Source organism: Primulina huaijiensis, chromosome 1 (genome assembly GCF_012295235.1).
Source record: "Primulina huaijiensis isolate GDHJ02 chromosome 1, ASM1229523v2, whole genome shotgun sequence".
NCBI lineage: Eukaryota > Viridiplantae > Streptophyta > Magnoliopsida > Lamiales > Gesneriaceae > Primulina > Primulina huaijiensis.
The window spans coordinates 27,021,158-27,040,516 of NC_133306.1; the positions used below are offsets into that span (position 1 = coordinate 27,021,158).

General features: G+C 38.7%; 1 protein-coding gene across 2 annotated transcripts; it reads right to left on the reverse strand.

The window, feature by feature from the left end:
* Positions 1–5,343: 5,343 nt before the first annotated feature.
* Positions 5,344–7,311, reverse strand: LOC140991105 (zinc finger A20 and AN1 domain-containing stress-associated protein 8-like). 2 transcript variants are annotated; one of them, XM_073461042.1, is made up of 3 exons: positions 7,077–7,308; positions 6,520–6,550; positions 5,344–6,142 (listed from the first exon to the last, which is right to left on the reverse strand). In XM_073461042.1, exon 3 carries the CDS (start codon positions 6,129–6,131, stop codon positions 5,613–5,615), a length of 519 nt encoding a protein of 172 aa, XP_073317143.1. In that variant the 5' UTR covers positions 6,132–6,142; positions 6,520–6,550; positions 7,077–7,308; the 3' UTR covers positions 5,344–5,612. The 2 variants fall into 2 exon arrangements, with proteins under 2 accessions (XP_073317143.1, XP_073317133.1); XM_073461032.1 differs by lacking the exon at positions 6,520–6,550 and having other exon boundaries at positions 7,077–7,311.
* Positions 7,312–19,359: the final 12,048 nt, after the last annotated feature.

Consider the following 19,359-nt stretch of genomic DNA (forward strand, 5'->3'; position numbering starts at 1 on the left):
GGACCCACGTCTCTCTCTTGTTGCTGTCCTTTTTTAACACAAACCTAGCTAGCAAGCATGAAAACTCCCTAAACCCTATTAACAGATAATTAAAGAATGAAATTATAAAGTACACAAGAAACATTTAAAAACTCAGCCCATTAGTTAAATTTGTCCCTTCTTCTTAGCAAGCAATATGTTATTAAATCACCAGAAACAAGAAAGTGAACTGCTTGCTGCAACTGAACCCTAAAATAATAAAAAAATGAAACTAAAACAGATTAACCTACTATATATAAAAAGCTGACTTACCCAGAAACAAACTCTCTGGAAGACTCTTAACATATAGCTATGTATATTATAGTATCATTGATCATAAGCAAAAGTTTGATTTTCTTTTTTTCTTTCAAAATCTGTATATTTGTATGGTTATGCGTCGGTGTATTCTTGTCTATGTATATATCTATGTGTGTGTAAATTATCTTGAAAATAGCGAAGTGAGGCATCGTAAGTTGATGAAGTAGAAGCATTTATTTGTTTAATTAATTCGGGGTGAAAAAAATTAAGTTGTTTTCATCTGTTTACAGTTGGACAGATCCCCACGCCGATTCAGGTTTTGCGGTAAGGTTCATAGGAATCTGACGGCTTCGTGTCGGTGCTGTTTGTTGCCTTTCTTGAATAACTTTAATTGGCTAAGGGAAAAATGAAAAAAAAAAATTTTAGAGGGAATGTTAAAAATCATAAATTTAAGAGAATAATAATTTATAATAAAGTTTTAAAAACATTGGAAAAATATGATATTCAAGTGACATTAGCTGATGTGTCGGCAACCATTATTAACGATCTCTTCAGTAGCATGTGTTGGTTTTATACCTAAATAGAATCCAATGGCTTAGCTTCAAAATACATGTTTTAAATTTATCATTGTCAATAAAAAAAAATCACGTAACAAAAGTTATGAATTTAAATTTCTTATATAGATTAGCAATATCTCCCTCTTATTAATTTACTAGAATCAAAGTTACAAAAATTTAATACGATTCACATATTCTTCTTCTTCTTTTTGCCTTGCAAATGCAATTTTGTTAAATATATACTCCGTATCTGGGATTTTGTTCACTGAGTGGAATATATTTGAAAACTGCAAGAATTCTAAAAGGTCATGCATATATGTTTGATCCAAGAAACCTGTAATTAAATTCTGAACAACTCATGAAAATCAAGTCAATCTGATCCGCCGCAGAGCCATTAACAAAGCCACCATCTGGAACGTCAAAAAAAATTAATTCTCAACCAGGTTTAACTTTTCTAAATTAAGTATTTGATTAAGTTCAAAAGTACATCTGAAATATTATTACCGCATGCATGGGAACTAGAAGCAGCAGCAGCAGCAGCAATGCAACCAGTTGATGAATAATTATATCACTGGAAGCAGCAGCAGGATGCTTGATCAAGATCATTCAAAGTTACTTAAAATTAACTAATAATGAATGAAAGAGATGGAGGGTAAAATTGGAAGTTTGAGGCGGACAAGGATTGATAGTTTCCAAGACTGGGAGGAAACGCCGGGAAAGTGCTCGTGTCGCATCGAAATGCATGGACCATTTTTATTAATAATAATTCTCAAATTTTAAAACTTAAATGGATTGTTGATTTCATCTAGGGTTATGGTTTTAGGGTTGTCTTCTTGGGGACAAGAAAGTGAATTAGGAAGAAAGAAGGCTTCTGAATGTGCATACACTCACGAAAAATAACAACACGCTCATGTTTTCGGTATAATTCTTTTCCAAAAATGGCTCTTTTATATGTAGCATCTTCTCATATGCTCGACGATTTACTCTGATATGCATCCACCCTTGAAAAGAATAATTACATACGCTAGTTTATCAATCACCCATTGCACTATAGTTTTATTAATAATTTCAAAACCTTTTGGCAAATCAATGTTGGAAACTTTTTTTTGCAGTACCTTTGCTGTATTTCAAGGAAAATTAAAATTTTCCCTTGTCAGTCCTCTATTTCTTATTTTAAGTCATCTAATTAAGCTTTCAAGTTGTAATTTTAGTCCAATAAATTAGCCAATTTTTTGTAATTAAATGTCACAAATGGTAAAAGGTTTCTAAATTAAATAAACTTAGGAGAACAATTGAATTTGATTATAAAAAAACAGAGGAAATGGAAATGAATTTTTCTTGCTGAAATCAAAATAATACAAGAAAAAAAAAACTTTTGAATTAATTTATAAATAGATTATTAAAGTAATGCCAAGCATGCATGTGCAAGGCAGTGTCTAGTTTTACGCGATTAAATCTTATTATTATAAGCTATCAGAATTCAGGCATTGTTTGAATCCAAGACTGGCGGTAGGGGGAAAGAGATATGCTACATTTATTTAATTAGTTAATGAAAAGATAAATTGATACAGAATTTTTCTTAAAATATATATATTTGGTGGGTGAAGACGTACGTGGCTGTTAATATATATATATATATCTATTTGAAATGCATTTCATAATTTTAGAAATCCTAAAATTGAATGGTTTATATAAACTATTTGTTTGTTTATAGGGTAAGTTGGTGAAAAATCCCCAATCAAAATATTTCTTTGGGTTCACTCCCTACCCACAAAATTGTGGTACTATGTCATACAAAATGTGGTACACTTCATGTGGAAATGTGGTACACTTAATGTGGAAATGTGGTACTAAAAAAGTACCCAAGGATTGAACACAAAAAAAATCGAAGGCTGGGGACTGAAGGCCAATTTCCCGTCGTTTATACACAAAGAAGGTTCGTGTCTAAAAGCTTTGGCTTCAATTTTTTTTTTATTTTTTTTCCTGAAAACAAGCTCTAGCGAGTTAACTTGAACACAATATTAAAATTGTGTTTGAAAGATTTTAAGCAAGTAATATCCACGCAATACTAAAGTAATTGAATAAAATATAAGAAAAAGGGTAAAGGAATGAAATAGTTATGAAGGGTCGGACATAATGCAAATTATTTAATTTTTCCACTCCATTAATTTTTGTTGTCGATTTGTATTGCACTAAAAACTCTGTTTATCTTTTTTTGCTTTTGCAATTATTGATGAACGTTTTTCCAATTAATTCGCTCCCTTTATCTGTTATGACTTTTTTCACACTTTGATTTTTAACATGAGTCAATTACATCATGAGATTGCTAAAAACTCATATAAAAAATAAATTATATGTTAACTCGTTACGTTTTCAAATCTTGAGCACACGCATCCGCATGTTTTCAAATTTTGAACACATACCTTTTTCTGTACTTGTTTTTTGAGATATGTATGCTCAAGATATGAGGTTTTTCAACAACCTCGTGATTTCACAAGGTGATATATGTAATTAACCCTATTAACATATACTAGCAATAATAGACAACGTAATTCGCTCCTTAATTCTTTATTTTATTTTATTTTTTTTCCCAAAAATTTTGTGCTGACTAATCTGGTTCTATTTTTAGGGCCAAGGGGTTACCTATTGTTTGCCTGCTATCTTGATCTAGTCCCTAATATATGAAAACTATATTCATTTTTTACCCAAATTGATGATGAAGATACAAATAAATTTTATGAAAGCCACCGGTTTACAAAAAAAAGTGGGCAGGCCGGCAAAATTTAGAAGGGAATTGGATTAACCGTGTGTTAAAAGTATAAAAAAAATGCAAGTCCTATGGCAACTCAGGTCTTAACCAAGTGAGGCCAAGAAACAGAGCAACATTGAGGTGGATTCAGTGTAGCTAATGATGCCATTTACATTCCAGTGTAGCTTTTCAACAACTCCAAAATAAGTGCAAATAAAATCAAAAACAAGTTTTTTTTTCACTCCTTGGACGATTTCGTAGGAACTTTTGAACTTATACAAAAATACCCACAAAAACGTACTAAATCCACTAGCAAGATTAGAATCCCATAAAAAAACCCGAAATGTGATTACCATACTCTAGGTGTATGCAAGAATTAAGAGCCCACTGCTAAAAGAATGAATTGAAGGATCAGCTGGGAATATAATGGAGGGTTATTACGCGAGGTAATTAATGAAGGTGATTGGGGAAGAAAATGAAAATTAAACACAATTATTGATTGCCCTTTAATTTCTTAACGTGTGACTACCTGTAGGGACCAATTTGGGATTTTATTGGAAAATATAGGGACGGTTTTGGCACAAGAAATACATTAGGACTAAACCGGGATAGGAGAAACAATATTAAACGAGTTTCCGATTAAGAATCTATTACAATAACATTCCTAACACGAAACTAAATGACATGGAGTATAATGAATTCCATGGTCAAGAGTCTACAAACCAAAATATTGAACTAATCCGTAAAATCGTTACAACAAAATTTATATTTGTTAAGTGGTACTTGATTTTACCTTGCAATGACAACAACTAGTACCATCACGAGGAAAAGACATAGCAACAAGCAAATGCAACCAAAACAACACAACACTTCTCTGGAGAAATCTTTATTGGTTTGAAGATTGGGTTTTCGCTCTTTTGGGTGTTATATGCTTCACATCAATGTCGGTATGTGTCACTTCACTTGGATTGGATACAACATCGTGGTAGGATTCTAAACTATGTTGCATGGATGAATTGTTGTCCTACCTTGCCCAATACTTGGCCTCTTCTGGCTAAATTGTTGTCTTCTTTGTTGCCTCGCTCTTTCTATATCCTGTTCATCCATCAGTGTCTTGTCCACTATTTTCCTATAATTCGCAGCTTTTGACATCCTCACGTCTCTTTTAATTTCAGGGTGTCGTCTTCTTAGAAAGTGTCCCCCCCTTCTCAGTGACACATGTTGGCAATCTTCTTCAAATTTTTGTATGTATTCCACCATAGACATATCTGTGCCCGTACATTTTATTGAAATACTTATTGAAAAAGATGGTTTTGAATTTTTCACATGTCCATTGATCCACTCAAGTCACTTTGGCACTTTCCCACCAGAACCTCGAATGCCGAATCCAGAGAAAAATGGCACAATTCACTCGATCCGCATCACCCATGTGTAAATAGGAAAATATGGATTCTACGGATTTGATCCATTCTTCTGTAGGATACGTACCTCCTGCAAATACTGGTGGATTATTTGTTACAACGTTTGCTCACTTAGAAAGCAGATACAACGACCTGCTTTTTATTTAATTTTAATAAAAAAAATCGCACAAACAAGACTACTGCTAGCGTCCGCCAAGGGCAATGACAGTCGTTGCAGTAAAATTTTTCTTCTTCATATCGTTGGATGGGCGGATCATGAATATGAAATAATTTATTTTACTTTTGTTATCTCAAAACTTTTGGTCGAAGGTCGACATGGAGTGCAGCAAAGTGGGATATCTGAGAGTAGAAACACTGCATTAGACAAATGAACATCATATACAAGGAAACTGACCCAGAGAAGCGTTATTAAATAGAATGACACATATAAAAGCAGACATAGTGTTTTCCCCACACATCAGTACGCACAAGACTAAAGAAAGTGGAGCCGGCAAGCATGATTCTTGATTCTTGATCCTTGAATGTGTGAATAATAGGAATCTGATACGACAGGCATGCGACTGGGAGTTGCTCCTTTGGGAAGATCAGAAGAGCCACAAGAAGAAACTTCTAGATTTTATCGAGCTTCTCTGCCTTGATGATCGGGTTGGCCTTCGCTATAGCATCCTGCCCTGCACTGCGATAATCAAAGGGGCAGTCGTGTTTGTCAGAATACCGATGTGTCCCGCAAAAAATATTACCACAACGGCAGCTAAATCCAGTCAGGCCAACCCGTTTCTTGCAACTGCTGCATCGACTAGGACCCTCTTTTGACTTGGGATTGACAGGCACAACATAATTCACAGCATTGAGTGATGGGACAAGTTTGGCCTCCCCTTCTACCAAATCAGTTTGAACATTTGCCGAATCTACAAGTGAAGATTCATTATCATTGCCACTGGATGATCCTTTGACGATGTTTTCTAATGATGAAGCCACGAGTTGAGCTTGTTCTTGTTTTGATATCAGATCCTTGTAACACTTGGAGCACATATTCATGTTCGCTGAACTCCCAAAGAAACCACAGTTGTTAACACATAGAATAGGGCCTTCTGGAGCGGTCTGGAATCCCATTTCGTCATGTTCCATTTTGATAATTTCTGCAGAATTGAAGAAACAAATGTTTGTAATATCGTGAATACGCTATAAACGATAAGCATTAGTATGTAAAGATGGATTTAGAAACAATAGTGTATTAGAAGAGTCCATAGTTCCAAACTGTAGCTCGATTGTCAAAACCAACAGTGAGCGTTTTGATACTTAGGCTGTAGGTTGAAACATTTCCAGCGTAAAAATCAAGTTCAAAACAAATCATAATAAGCCTCATTATTCAAATAAAGGCAATTTCACGTCTCTAATATCTTTAGCCCCTTTGGAACTTTTGTTCTGGTAAATAAACACAAAATAATTTACATAAGTACTGCTGAATTAACATTTAACAATTAATAATATATCAAACCACAATTCCAAGACTTACCATTTAATCAAACCAAATAACCACTCCAAGCCTGATGGAGAATCAAACGGAACCATTTCTCAGATAGAATAATATATCAAAGCACCATTCCAGATATAAATGAAAGATTCAAGCTTTACCCAAAACATGTTCAAAACACACAATTTGGCCTAATCTCCTCGAAAAGTAACAAAATCCTAGTTCACAAAGTCTCCAATTCCAATAAAATGAACCGCAAAATAATTAACACAGATAAAGAAGCCAGAGTTTTTTTTTTCTTTTCGTAAAATCAAACACGATATGGTAAAGGTGGTCTTAATTAAATTAAGAAACATCGACAAATCGCGAACGCAAAGGAAGGAAGGTAAATATACACACCATAATTCAAAGCAGAAAAATTAAATTCAACGCCCAAACCTTTCTCAGGCATCCCCACTTACAACATATAGGTAAAGGGGGAAAACCCAAAACAAAATAAACCATATTCGACAGATCCATCCACGATGCTACAAAAACACACATAAAATCACAAAGTAGACGTAAAAAGAACATGAGAAAATTCAGAAGAAAAAACCGACCTTGAAATGCAAGAGACAGGAAAAGAAAGAGCTTCTTCTTGTTTTTGGCAAAGCTCACGCGAATTTGTTGAACGAAATTATTACCGACGAAAAAATGAAGGCAATTAATATGTGAGATAGAATTTCTCAAGTTTGTCAAAAGATGAAAGAGAGAAAGGAAGGAAGAAGAGTATTGCTTGGACTTTTCCTTTGCGACTATTCTCCAACGAACGATGCTTCTTGATTAGGTGAAGTGTGTTGATTGATTCATTCTTATTTGGGGAGGAAAGAAGTTACCCCCATGGATTTTTTTTTATATTATTATTTAAAAAATTTATAAATTAGCGTTAATGCTCTGTCCGATCATCAGATTTCTTAAATTTTGTTTTTCGTGGATCAATTTTTTTTTTTATAAAAAAAAGACGATCAATTTTTTTAAAAAATAAAATCATTATATATATATATATTTTTTTTTCCTATTTGACTACTTGATAGTTTTTTTTTAATAATGGAAAATAATCTCATCACCCCAATAAAAATTCCAAAAAAATGAAAAACTGCTTACAAATAATATGCTTGAGTTTTCCTTATATAGGTGTTAAATGTGCTTGAATTTTTATTATAAAAAAAATTGTATTAGCATATTATTTTTTTTACATAGTTTTATGTTTTTTAGCCTTACAACAAAGATTGTATCCTTAATTGTTCTCTACAGCATTGAGTTATATGTAGATGAGTATGTTTTTTGTGAGACGATTTTATAACTTTGTATTTGTGATACGGGTCAATCATGCTCATATTTACAATAAAAAATAATAGTTTTAATATTAAAAATAATACTTTTCATGATTGATCCAAATAAAATATCAGTCTCACAAAATCGATCGTTGAGAATGTCTCACTTGAGTTTTTGTATATGTATATATATGATGAAAACAATAGGTTGTAGAGTTTCAATACAAAAAATTCATAAATCTATTCAATTCTCAAGAAACCACACACACATAATAATAAGAATTGTGGAAATATAACAAAATCCACAGTTTCCAGTCAATTTTAGGCAATGATAATTAATTAGTAGATTTTCTTTCCTAAACTAAATAGTTTTGTTGATGGGGGTACAAAACTGAAACAATGCTCTTCAAACTGGGGATCATAACCAGTGTTTTATAACTGCATAAGATTAATTATTTCTAATTTGGCCCCTCAACAAATCATAAAAATATCATATGTGGTATACACACAAGAATATTCATGAAAATTAAGCCCTTAAGACATTATTTAATTCTAATTTAGATTACATCTATTTATGAATTATTTAATTGATGACACTTAATTATTTATAATTATAGTTATGACCATATTTGAAACTTGTATGTGTGTGTGTGTCAATGAAAAATGAAATAAAATAAAATTTACGGGCCAAGAAAATATATGAAATGAAATCCCAATATAAAAGAAATATTTCCAACCCATTAGATTAAAGTCCATTAAATAAGAAGAATTTAGTGGTTTGAGAGCTTGTTTCGAGCATGATCATTGAGGAAGTTGAGTCATGATCTATTATCAGAGAAATTGGAAGATGGGTTAAACCGCTCGCGCGGAGTAACGAACAAAAGCAGACAAAAATCATCAGAAAAAGTCTCTACATAACTCATCGATCAACAACTCAAGCACAATGCTCTCTGAAAATTTCATCAATTCTAGTTAATTTTAGTTCACTTATTTCAAGTTTTATGATATTAATTTCCTTAGTTTTTAGCATATTCCTTCAATTTTCGATTCTAATTCTAAAAGACGATGATCTCAATTCATAGTATCACAATTGATTAGGTTATTGTTCATGATTTTTTCACTTAAATTTTTTAAGTTAAATTCTCAGTTTTTGTGGCATACCGATGAAGTCAGACGATCGATTCGAGATTCACATATCTTGCTTTTTAAAAGCCGCATTTCACATTTGGCACAAATTCGTGCCTTTCGTGATAAACAATTTGGACGCCCAATGGGACCGAGAATGCTGCTAAAGCTTTCGACCACTGAGATAAATGAAGGGATTACATTACTCAACCGCATGGGAATGATCGACATGTGTATGAAGATGAGACTGAATCTGCTAGAATGATCGACATGTGTATGAAGATGAGACCGAATCTGCTAGAGGATCAGTCCGAGAGATAATGCAAAAGTTCAAGGATAATGTAAAAGATGAGAATATTCATATTATAAGTCATAAGGTTCCAGTGAATCTCGTGATGTCAATGAAGAGAAGTGAGCTCAAAGAGACGACTAATGCATTTGTCCAATGTCTTTGTCACAGCTATGACAGACTTCAGGAAAGAGATAAAGGAATGGAGACTTCCGGAAAGAGATAAGGGAATGGAGGAGGCTATCAAAAGATGAAAACAAACCTTATGACTCTAAAAACAAGCAGCCAATGGATCGGGGTTAAGGCTCGGAAAGTTCTCAAGCAGGTGAAGTTCATCATTTAGTTGTACCACCAGTTCTTTTGTCCAGTACTCCACCACACCTAAGGGAAGATAAGATAGCAAAAGAAAGCCAAAACAAGTAGCGTAATGGAGGAAAACAACTTGTAATAAGGTTACCAATTCATATTCTCATTTAAGAGCCGATGAGGATCTTACAAGTCAAGGAGTGTTTACAAAGAACACAAGAGAGCATGCTCAGAGGCCATAGTTTACCTCACATCCCCTTAGATCAAAACAATCATTCATGAATTAAAAAGAAAGAAGTATGTGAACGTGAATCCCACTGATTTGTGGACTTCGATTAATGAAAAAATGATGATCAAAGATGAGCAGAAAATATAGATCCAAAGAATAAGATTAAAGAATGTTGGGTAACCTATAACACTATTTATGAAGTGCAAAAATAAGGTAAATGAAAGTTTCGGGAGAAGGAATGATCATTACAATAGAGGATGATATGTAGCAGATCAATGAATTCAGGGTATATTGGGGAATCAATGGCCAGAAGGTCCGTGAACTCGTTGTACCTTGGAGGAGCGTCATCTTATAAGAATGTAATACATGAAAATATCAACATAAGATTCCTAAAGTTTTCTGACATGAAAGACTCTATGACAGTGGCAATGATAATTTTCCCCTAGTTTCTATTGTCAAGGTGAACTTTACTGATTTGCAGGTTTTAATCAATGAAAAGAAGAGGAATACAATTGAAAACAACTATGTATGGCCAATAGGCATTATCAGAAAGTGTAGGATACCTAGTAAAATGATATCTTAAGTTAACGATAGAAGGACAAAGTTTCTGAGGAAAATATAAACAGTACTTTAAGTAGAAAACACTTGACAGATGGGAGAATGTAAGATACAGTGGGTGATCCATGGCCAAAAGACTGATGAACCAGTACTTTTTAGGAAAGTCATTTTTTAGGTTGAGGAAGGACAAAGAGATGAAGGACCAATGGTCTCTTGAAACAACTAATTGGAAAACAAGCACTTTAAAATGCTCAAAGAAATCAAGTGAAGAGACCTCGATTTTTTGTTCTCCCAATGTCAGTACTTACCAACAATGTCAGCATTTGAAACATGCAAAACTTCCAAAACCTCGCAATCAGACGCAAAAGAGGATATTATTAAGAGAGAAAGCAGCCAGACATATAAAAAAAGTTGATGAATCTGGAAATGTAGAAGAACTTATGGAGAAAGACTACTAAAAATACAGTTGAGGAGGATGAAGATTCGATATTAAAAAAAGAGGCTTGTTAAGTTCAACGAATTATTTTTAAAGTTTGACAAATTTTAATATATTTGGATTGCACAGCTGGATCTCTCCTATAGCCCCATGATGGTAGGAACCAAGTTGGAAAGATTATAGCAAAAGATAATTATTTGAAATCATCTGCTATTGTTCTTTATAAGCCAATGGTTTAGCTCGTTATTAAAGAGATATATGATTGAATAGAGCGAGTACGATAAGGAGATGACTGCAAACTCCTAATGGAAAACCACATTGCAACAGCTGATAAGTGAAATTCAATGTCAAGAGTTATGAGATATTGATAGTGCAGATACGATACATAAAAGTGAGGCAAATGATAAAGAAAAGTAACAGAGTTGCAATTGGAATATTTGTCTATGGCTTGTACTCATATGGATGATCATAGTCGTCCATGTATTTAAGGTATTTTAATTTTCGGTGGCAATTTATATGAGAGGTTGATGAATATACTTTGGAAAAATAGGCTTTCGAGTCACTTTCATTATGAACATTTTGTTTTGATCAAATAGCAATCATGGTTTATCAACTGATTCGGGATATGTTCATATTTTGATTTGATGTGCTACTTATATTGGATATATTAAACTTTATTTTGCATTGCATGGAAACTGAAATTTTTGGGAAATTATGCATTTTAAGTCGTTTTGAGTAAGATCTTGAAATTTGTTGGGAAGTAGGTTGTTCAACCACTTTTGTTGTGTGGACATTGATTTGACCAAATTATGGCTCTAGATACTTAGGCTAAGTTGCTTTGTTTTTTTTTTTTTAGTAATTATTACAAAGATGATATGAGATCATAAATTGCACCTTATTGAAACTTTGATTCGTGAGGTTATGTGTTTTTACTTGGAGAAATTATTGCTAATTGGAGATATCCCCAAGCTTAACTTTGCTATGATGGTGAGGTTATTAAGAAGTTGATTATTTTAGATATATGGTGATTTACCATATCATATTCAGTAACAAATGTGATAGTGCTTTTGACTTTCAACATCATATGCACAAGGTAATGCCATTGAGAGAGGGGATATAGTGTAAACAACGATGTATATGTTGGTTTTGAAATATAAGTGTAAAACAAGTCATTTGGTCGTTTTTACAAAACATTTGGCAGCATTTCCCTTGAAAATGGTACATTCCGTAATCTCAAGCATATCACATATCAAGAAGAAAAAACAATATTGACTACATCAGTCAAAATAGATTCAATGACAAAGGAGACCTAAGGGCCGCTACCATTCATTCATATGACCAATTTGTTTGCATAAGAATATTAAGTGAAATCCAAAATCATCTAGAAGCTAACCCAACTAGTTTACTGTCCGGCTAGGCCGCATTTCCTATCAAAAAACACCATCAAAACTAAGTTTGAGACTAGAAATGAAAACGAAATATTATGTATTAGCACAACTAGTTTTCATATTCTATATTTTTAATTCTTCCCGATATTAGTAGCATTGCATGGGTATGTGCTCAATCATTGACAAATGTTCCATCTAGGATTGATCATTTTTATTTGAAATTGACCAGTGACACTCATATAAGTCAATATTCTTCATTTTCATTGGCCTTTAAGATACTTTTTCTGCATTGGCCTTTGAAATTCTCAAATCATCGCCTTCTCCAATTGTTCGTTCGTGCAAAATAAATGAAATCCAGATGAGAAATCAAGGGAATGACAAAATAGAGGCTCAAATAATAGTTTCAAAAAAATGAAGCATGGCCAAAGAATGGTCTAGTAGTTGAAATACTTAGCTACTGTAAAGATAAATTTGTATAAAGTGGCCAAATAATGGCCTTTAAATTCATTCAGTAGTGTTTTTGGTCTAATTTCCTAGGTGTACATGATGTAAAATCGCAAAGAGATCAAGAATAAAGTTCTTTATTGGCCAGAACATTAGCACCAAACGCCATGAGCTCGAGGAAATCATTAGATGATACTCACAGGAAATTCAGAGTCCGATTCCGGCGAGGGTCACTAATCCAGACGCAGGTTTGAAATTGTCCTGAGCTTGAAATCACAAATAAGACCGTTAGAAGGGGGCCAGGAGGGTGTCCTGACGTAGCCCCTCCGACGCTCAAGTCAGAGACTGAGGATATATGGGGGGAGCAGCTAAGGGTGCTGCTGAAAACAATATAGTGAATGAATAATCATACGCTCAAACCTGGTATTTATAGGAGAATACCTGGGCTGCTCATGGGCCCTTCACCTGTGGGCCGTAGAGATGGGCCGGCAGTTTGGGCCTGATCTTGATGGGCTCATCCATGGGGTATCACCAGTCTCCCCCTCCCGAGTCGAACTGAATCGTAGGTTCAAAGTTCGATTAATTGTGTTGTCCTTAGTTTATTGGCGATGAGGACATACCGTGCCAGAGAAATTAATTTTGTTTGTCGTTAACGCACAATGTTTGCCGCTGCGAAAATTACGGGGATCAACCTGTCCGGTCAGGTCGCGGGGATCGACCTGCCAGGTCAGGTCGTGGGGGTTTGGGGGCAACGCCCCCAAAAGCTCTCCAGAAATAATTAATCGCAAGGGTGACGACGTGCACTTTCTTTCTGCCGTTCGTCAGTCTCAAATCAAATCGCAATCTCCTCCTGAATGGTAAGATTTGGTCTGAGCTCCCCTAAAAATAGAGGCCCTCCCCTACTTCAATTTCACTTCTCCTCTACGTAATTTTCTCTCCAATTTCATTTACCATCTTTCCCCCGCCCACGCCTCACTCGAGCCGTCGCCCACGCCTCGTCCAGCCACCATCTCGCGCCGCCCCGCTCTCGCCCGAGCGCCTCGCCTCGCCCCTGTCCCGCGCTGCGCCTCGCCCCAGCCCGGCCCTCGCCCCTGCCAGCGCGCGCCCTCGCCCCTGCCATCAGCTCGCCCAGCCGCGCGGACCCCCTGCCACGAGCTCGCCCCTGCCATCAGCTCGCCCGGCCGCGCCCTCGCCCTGCCCCGAGCTCGCCCCCGCCATCAGCTCGCCCGGCCGCGCGCACGCCCTGCCCCAAGCTCGCCTGCCATGCCCTGACAGCCACGCTCGCCCGGCGCGCACACAAATGCCCAGCGCTCGCCCAGCCGTGCAGACCCCTTGCCACGAGCTCGCCCAGCGCTCGCCCCAGTCGTGCGCACGCCCTGCCACCAGCCTCGACAGCGCCCATCGCCTGCCGAGCACTCGCCCGAGTGCCGCACAGCCAGCTCGCCCCACGCCGTGCTAGCACGCTCGCCCATCGCCTGCCGAGCACTCGCCCAGCGCGCTCGGCTCTTGCTGCTCGCCCCTCATCCTCTCGCCACGCTCACCCCACGCCGCGCTAGCACGCTCGCCCAAGCGCGCCACGCCCTCCCAAGCGCCCCTCCATCTCCTGCTCGTCCGGCGCACCACACCACACCCGCCCGAGCCCACGCCATCTCCTGCTCGCCCGGCGCGCCACGCCCTCTCCTGCCCCCTGCCACGCTCGCCCCCGAGCACCCAGCAGCACGCCCCAGTGCCTTGCCAGCCCACCGAGCGCACGCTCGCCCACGAGCCCCCAGCCAGCACACCTTTCTGCACTGCTTTACTTTCCGTAAGATTATGCGACTTTTGCAATGTTTACACTTGGTTATTTCATTTCGCGCACTTTTGGCATGTATGAAACTCGTTTTATGCAACCTTGAGTATTTTGCATTTGAATTTGCTGCTTCTCACGAATTTATCTTTGATGTTATTAAACCACAAGGGCTAATAAAATATCCAACTCTCCTTCTCTTCTAGTAGGCATACCTTAAGCAAGCAAGTAAAAATTCGACGCCCTCACCCTCTAGCTCCTCGGCTAGGCGATGTTCTAACAGGAAAATAAAAATTCAACGCCTCCACCCTCTAACTCCTCTGCTAGGTGACACCTTAGCAGGAAAATAAAAATTCAACACCTCCACCTTCTAACTCCTCTGCTAGGTGACACCTTAGCAGGAAAATAAAATTTCAACACATCCACCCTTTAACTCCTCTGCTAGGTGACACCTTAGCAGGAAAGTAAAAATTACACACCCCATCCTCTAACTCCTCTGCTAGGCGATGTCTTAGCAGGAAAATTTAATTTTTCTCCTGCACGCTGCTCCTCTACTAGGCGATGCCTTAGTAGGAAAATGAAATTTTTCTCCTGCACTCTGCTCCTCTACTAGGCGATGCCTTAGTAGGAAAATTAAATTTTTCTCCTGCACTCTGCTCATCTACTAGACGATGCCTTAGTAGGAAAATAAGATTCAACACCTCCACCCTCTAACTCCTCTACTAGGTGACACCTTAGCAGGAAAGTAAAAATTCCACACCCCATCCTCTAACTCCTCTGCTAGGCGATGCCTTAGCAGGAAAATAAAAATTCAACCCCTCCACCCTCTAACTCCTCTACTAGGCGATGCCTTAGTAGGAAAATAAAATTTACTTCTCCTCCTCCACTCTGCTCCTCTGCTAGGCGATGCCTTAGCAGGAAAATAAAATTTCTCTCCCCCCAACTCTGCTTTTTTGCTAGGCGATGCCTTAGCAGGAAAAATCAAGCTTCAACCTTCCCACCCCTGACTCCTCTACTAGGATCAGCCTAAGTAGGTAAAATTTAATTCATATCATCCTCATAATACAACATCCACGAACTTAATATAAAAACTCGGCTTTATTAAATTTCAACTGATAACGTAAGACAAATTCAGAAACGAAATACACCAAAAATAAAGTCAAGATTAATATTCTCTAAGGTGGTAAGCGTTCCCGGGCCTCTTTAGAGCCTTACCCAGCGCATTCTCCAACTTTCCTCTCTGCTCCTCTTGTACCTCCACAGGACAAAGTTACCCACTTAGAAGCTTCTCCGAATGACTCTACAACTGTAAGACTGAGCTTAAGCTTCCATGCGAATGCTCGCGACCTCTCTTTTCTTCTTCCTTCACGATTCTTTCATAACACCGACGCGCGACCTTCTGGTCCCCGCACAAGACTCCAACCCCCTTCCCCACAGGAAACTTCAGCTTCTGATGATATATGGACGCTACTGCTCTGAAATCCTTTAGGGCTGGTCGCCCCAGAATTCCATTGTAAGCGGATGGGGTGTCCACCACGGTAAATGTCATCATCTTTGTTATACGCAGAGGTTCGTGTCCCAAAGATAGAGGGATGAACATCTGACCCAAAGGCAGGATGGCGTGTTCTGCAAACCCATACAGCGGGGTGGAGACCGGCTCAAACTCAAATCCCTCCACCTTCATTTGATCCAACGTGCTTTTGAACAAGACGTTCACGGAGCTTCCATTATCAATAAATATCCTCGCCACATCATAATTGGCAATGGTGGCCGTTACCACCAAGGCATCGTTATGTGGAGTCACAACACCTCGGAGGTCTTCCGGCCCAAAGCTGAGGGCGGGGTCTTGTGGTAAGTCTGCACCCCTAGATATCTCAAAGTTCTCCAGCCTTCTCCCACGTGCCTTCCGAGCTCGCCCCGAGTCTCCATCAGTAGCACCCCCCGAGATCATATGAATCATTCCTCTCGTAGGGTGGTTATCCTCATTCATTCCCCTCCTCGGTTCGACGGGCTCCTGAGGGACATCTTGACATCGACCTTCCCCTCTCTGCTCCCCGATCCTCTGATTTATCCATGGAGGGCCTTGACCACGCCTAGGGGACGAGCGAGACCTCTGTCGACTCCTGGATGAGGATCCTTCTCGTTTATCCCGCGAAGGCAATCTAGCACTGCACTCAACCCTTTGCGACTTCTCCCACCTCCCCTCGGACTCCCTCACTTCCATCACCTTGTCCCGACTCCCATCCAGAGGAACATGGGATGAGAATTGTCCTCTGCCCCTAGCCTTATCATCCTCCCTCTCGGTCGCGCCTCTCTTCCTACTTCCTCTATCCGCTCCCTCAACTCTACTTCTCCCAGGTCGCTGCTCCATCCTCTTATGCCGTTGGGCATCTTTGAGATTTACATATTTTTCCGCCCGAGATAACAGATCATCATAACTTGATGGAGGTTTCTTCACTAACGATTTAAAGAACCCTCCTCCTCTAAGTCCCTGGGTAAAGGCACTTATCATGATGTCAGGAGTGGCCGCTGGTATCTCGAACGCGGCGTTGTTGAAACACTGGACAAACTCTCGCAAAGTTTCAGCTTCTTGTTGTTTCACCACTAACATGCTCAAATAGTTTTTTTGGTGTTTTTTGCTGCTAGCGAATCTGTGCAAGAAAGCAGCGGAAAAATCCTCGAAAGATCGTATGGAGTTGGGCTGCAAGGTGTTAAACCATTGCTGGGCTGCCCTCACCAACGTGCCCAGAAACACCCTGCACTTGACCCCATCTGAATATTGATGTAACAGGGCCGCATTCTCAAACCTCCCCAAGTGTTCCTCGGGGTCAGTATGTTCATCGTACTCACCCACATTCGACTGTCGAAAATTCGGAGGAAGCCCTTCTTCTAAAATGGCTAGTGAAAAAGGACTTCCTCTCTTGGGTGCCGGCGCTCTGCTTCCCAACTGCTGCCTCAACATCTGTATTTCCTTCCACATTTCTCACATCTCACTAATCTCCCCCCTTTGGTGGGGCTGTGGCTCTTCAACCCTGCTCTGGTGGCCCTCAGTATCTTCCTCACGCTCCTGACAGGCTGCCTGTTCCTCTACAAACACAGACTCTTGATTCCTTTTCATGGCCTCATCCACTGTCCGGGCGATAAATTGGCCCAGCTGTTCCAGGGTCAAGTTCCCCACGTTCTCATTAGGACGGGTTTGTTCGACCCTTGTCTCGTGAAGGGGCTGCTCGGCTCTTGTCTCTTGACGAGGTTGTTCCTGTCTCGTCTCCACATGAGATGATTCGGGTTCCCTCTGAGGACGCGATGATGCTGAGGTAGCTCTTCTACTTCCTTTTNTGGCCCAGCTGTTCCAGGGTCAAGTTCCCCACGTTCTCATTAGGACGGGTTTGTTCGACCCTTGTCTCGTGAAGGGGCTGCTCGGCTCTTATCTCTTGACGAGGTTGTTCCTGTCTCGTCTCCACATGAGATGATTCGGGTTCCCTCTGAGGACGCGATGATGCTGAGGTAGCTCTTCTACTTCCTTTCTTGCCTACCATCTCTACGTCTCAACTCAAGATTTCCCACAGACGGCGCCAAGTGATACTCACGGGAAATTCAGAGTCCGATTCCGGCGAGGGTCACTAATCCAGACGCAGGTTTGAAATTGTCCTGAGTCTGAAATTACAAATAAGACCGTTAGAAGGGGGCCAGGAGGGTGTCCTGGCGTAGCCCCTCCGACGCTCAAGTCAGAGACTGAGGATATATGGGAGGGAGCAGCTAAGGGTGCTGCTGAAAACAATATAGTGAATGAATAATCATACGCTCAAACCTGGTATTTATAGGAGAATACCTGGGCTGCTTATGGGCCCTTCACCTGTGGGCCGTAGAGATGGGCCGGCAGTTTGGGCCTGATCTTGATGGGCTCATCCATAGGGTATCATTAGATATTGAGGTATGAATTTTCTTTAAAATAAACACTTCACATTCTTTGTACACATGATTTCAGATTCACATAAGCATAAAAGATATTAGAATCAAGAAAAAAATGAAGTCAACAAAAAATTCATGCTCTTGAGTTCAAGTTTTCAAAGATGTTGAATCAACAAATTCAGTGGTAAGTCATAAAACTGAACATACAATTTTATATAAAATCTCAAATACCTAGAGTGCATGAGCATGAAAGCCACATAAACTTTAAAACATTTATTCTTTGAAGAATTGGTGAATGGAAAGTTTGATTGGTAAAAGAATATGCAAACTAAGGATTATTGAGTGTAAAATAATTTAAGGTAGATGATTGTTGCCATAGAATTTGAAGGATTGAGAGTTTGAGCTTGGACTTGTGCTAAATTTCATAGAAGTTGGGCGGATGAGATGGAATAGCAGTGTGAAGTCAGAGGAGTGTGTCGAGTGCACAAGTAAAATCAAGAATAAAATGGAACATGAGCGGTGTGGAGGAAGAAATGAAAGTTCGGGGATTATATATCTCTCTTTAGCTTCCTCTACCAGAAACATTCGTCCAATTGTGGATTTTGGGTCTGATTCCAAGAATTGAGTTTTGGGCCATATAATAAAATTGGATTGAGCTAAAAGAATTGATGGTTATATAGGCAAAATGGCCTATCCATCCAATTGCCTAGGGGGACATTTGTTGGTCATGAAAAATAAAATAAAATTGATGGTGGAATATATGAAGTGGAAATCCAATAGAAAGAAAGTATTTATTGCCCATTACGTTAAAGTTCATTAAGTCAGAAGAATTAGGCGGTTTGAGAGATTGGTCCGAGCATGATTAAGGAAGTTGAGCCATGATCCACAACTAATTAAAATGGACGATGGGTTAAATATCTTGGAAGAATGAACAAAAGCAAACAAAAAATCATCCTAAAATACCTCTACACAACCCGTCTATCAAAAACTGAAGTAAAATTATCTATGCACATTTAATCAATTCTAGTTTATTTTAGTTCGCTTATTTCCAGTTTTATGATCTTAATTCCCTTAGTTTTTATCATATATAAATCCAGGT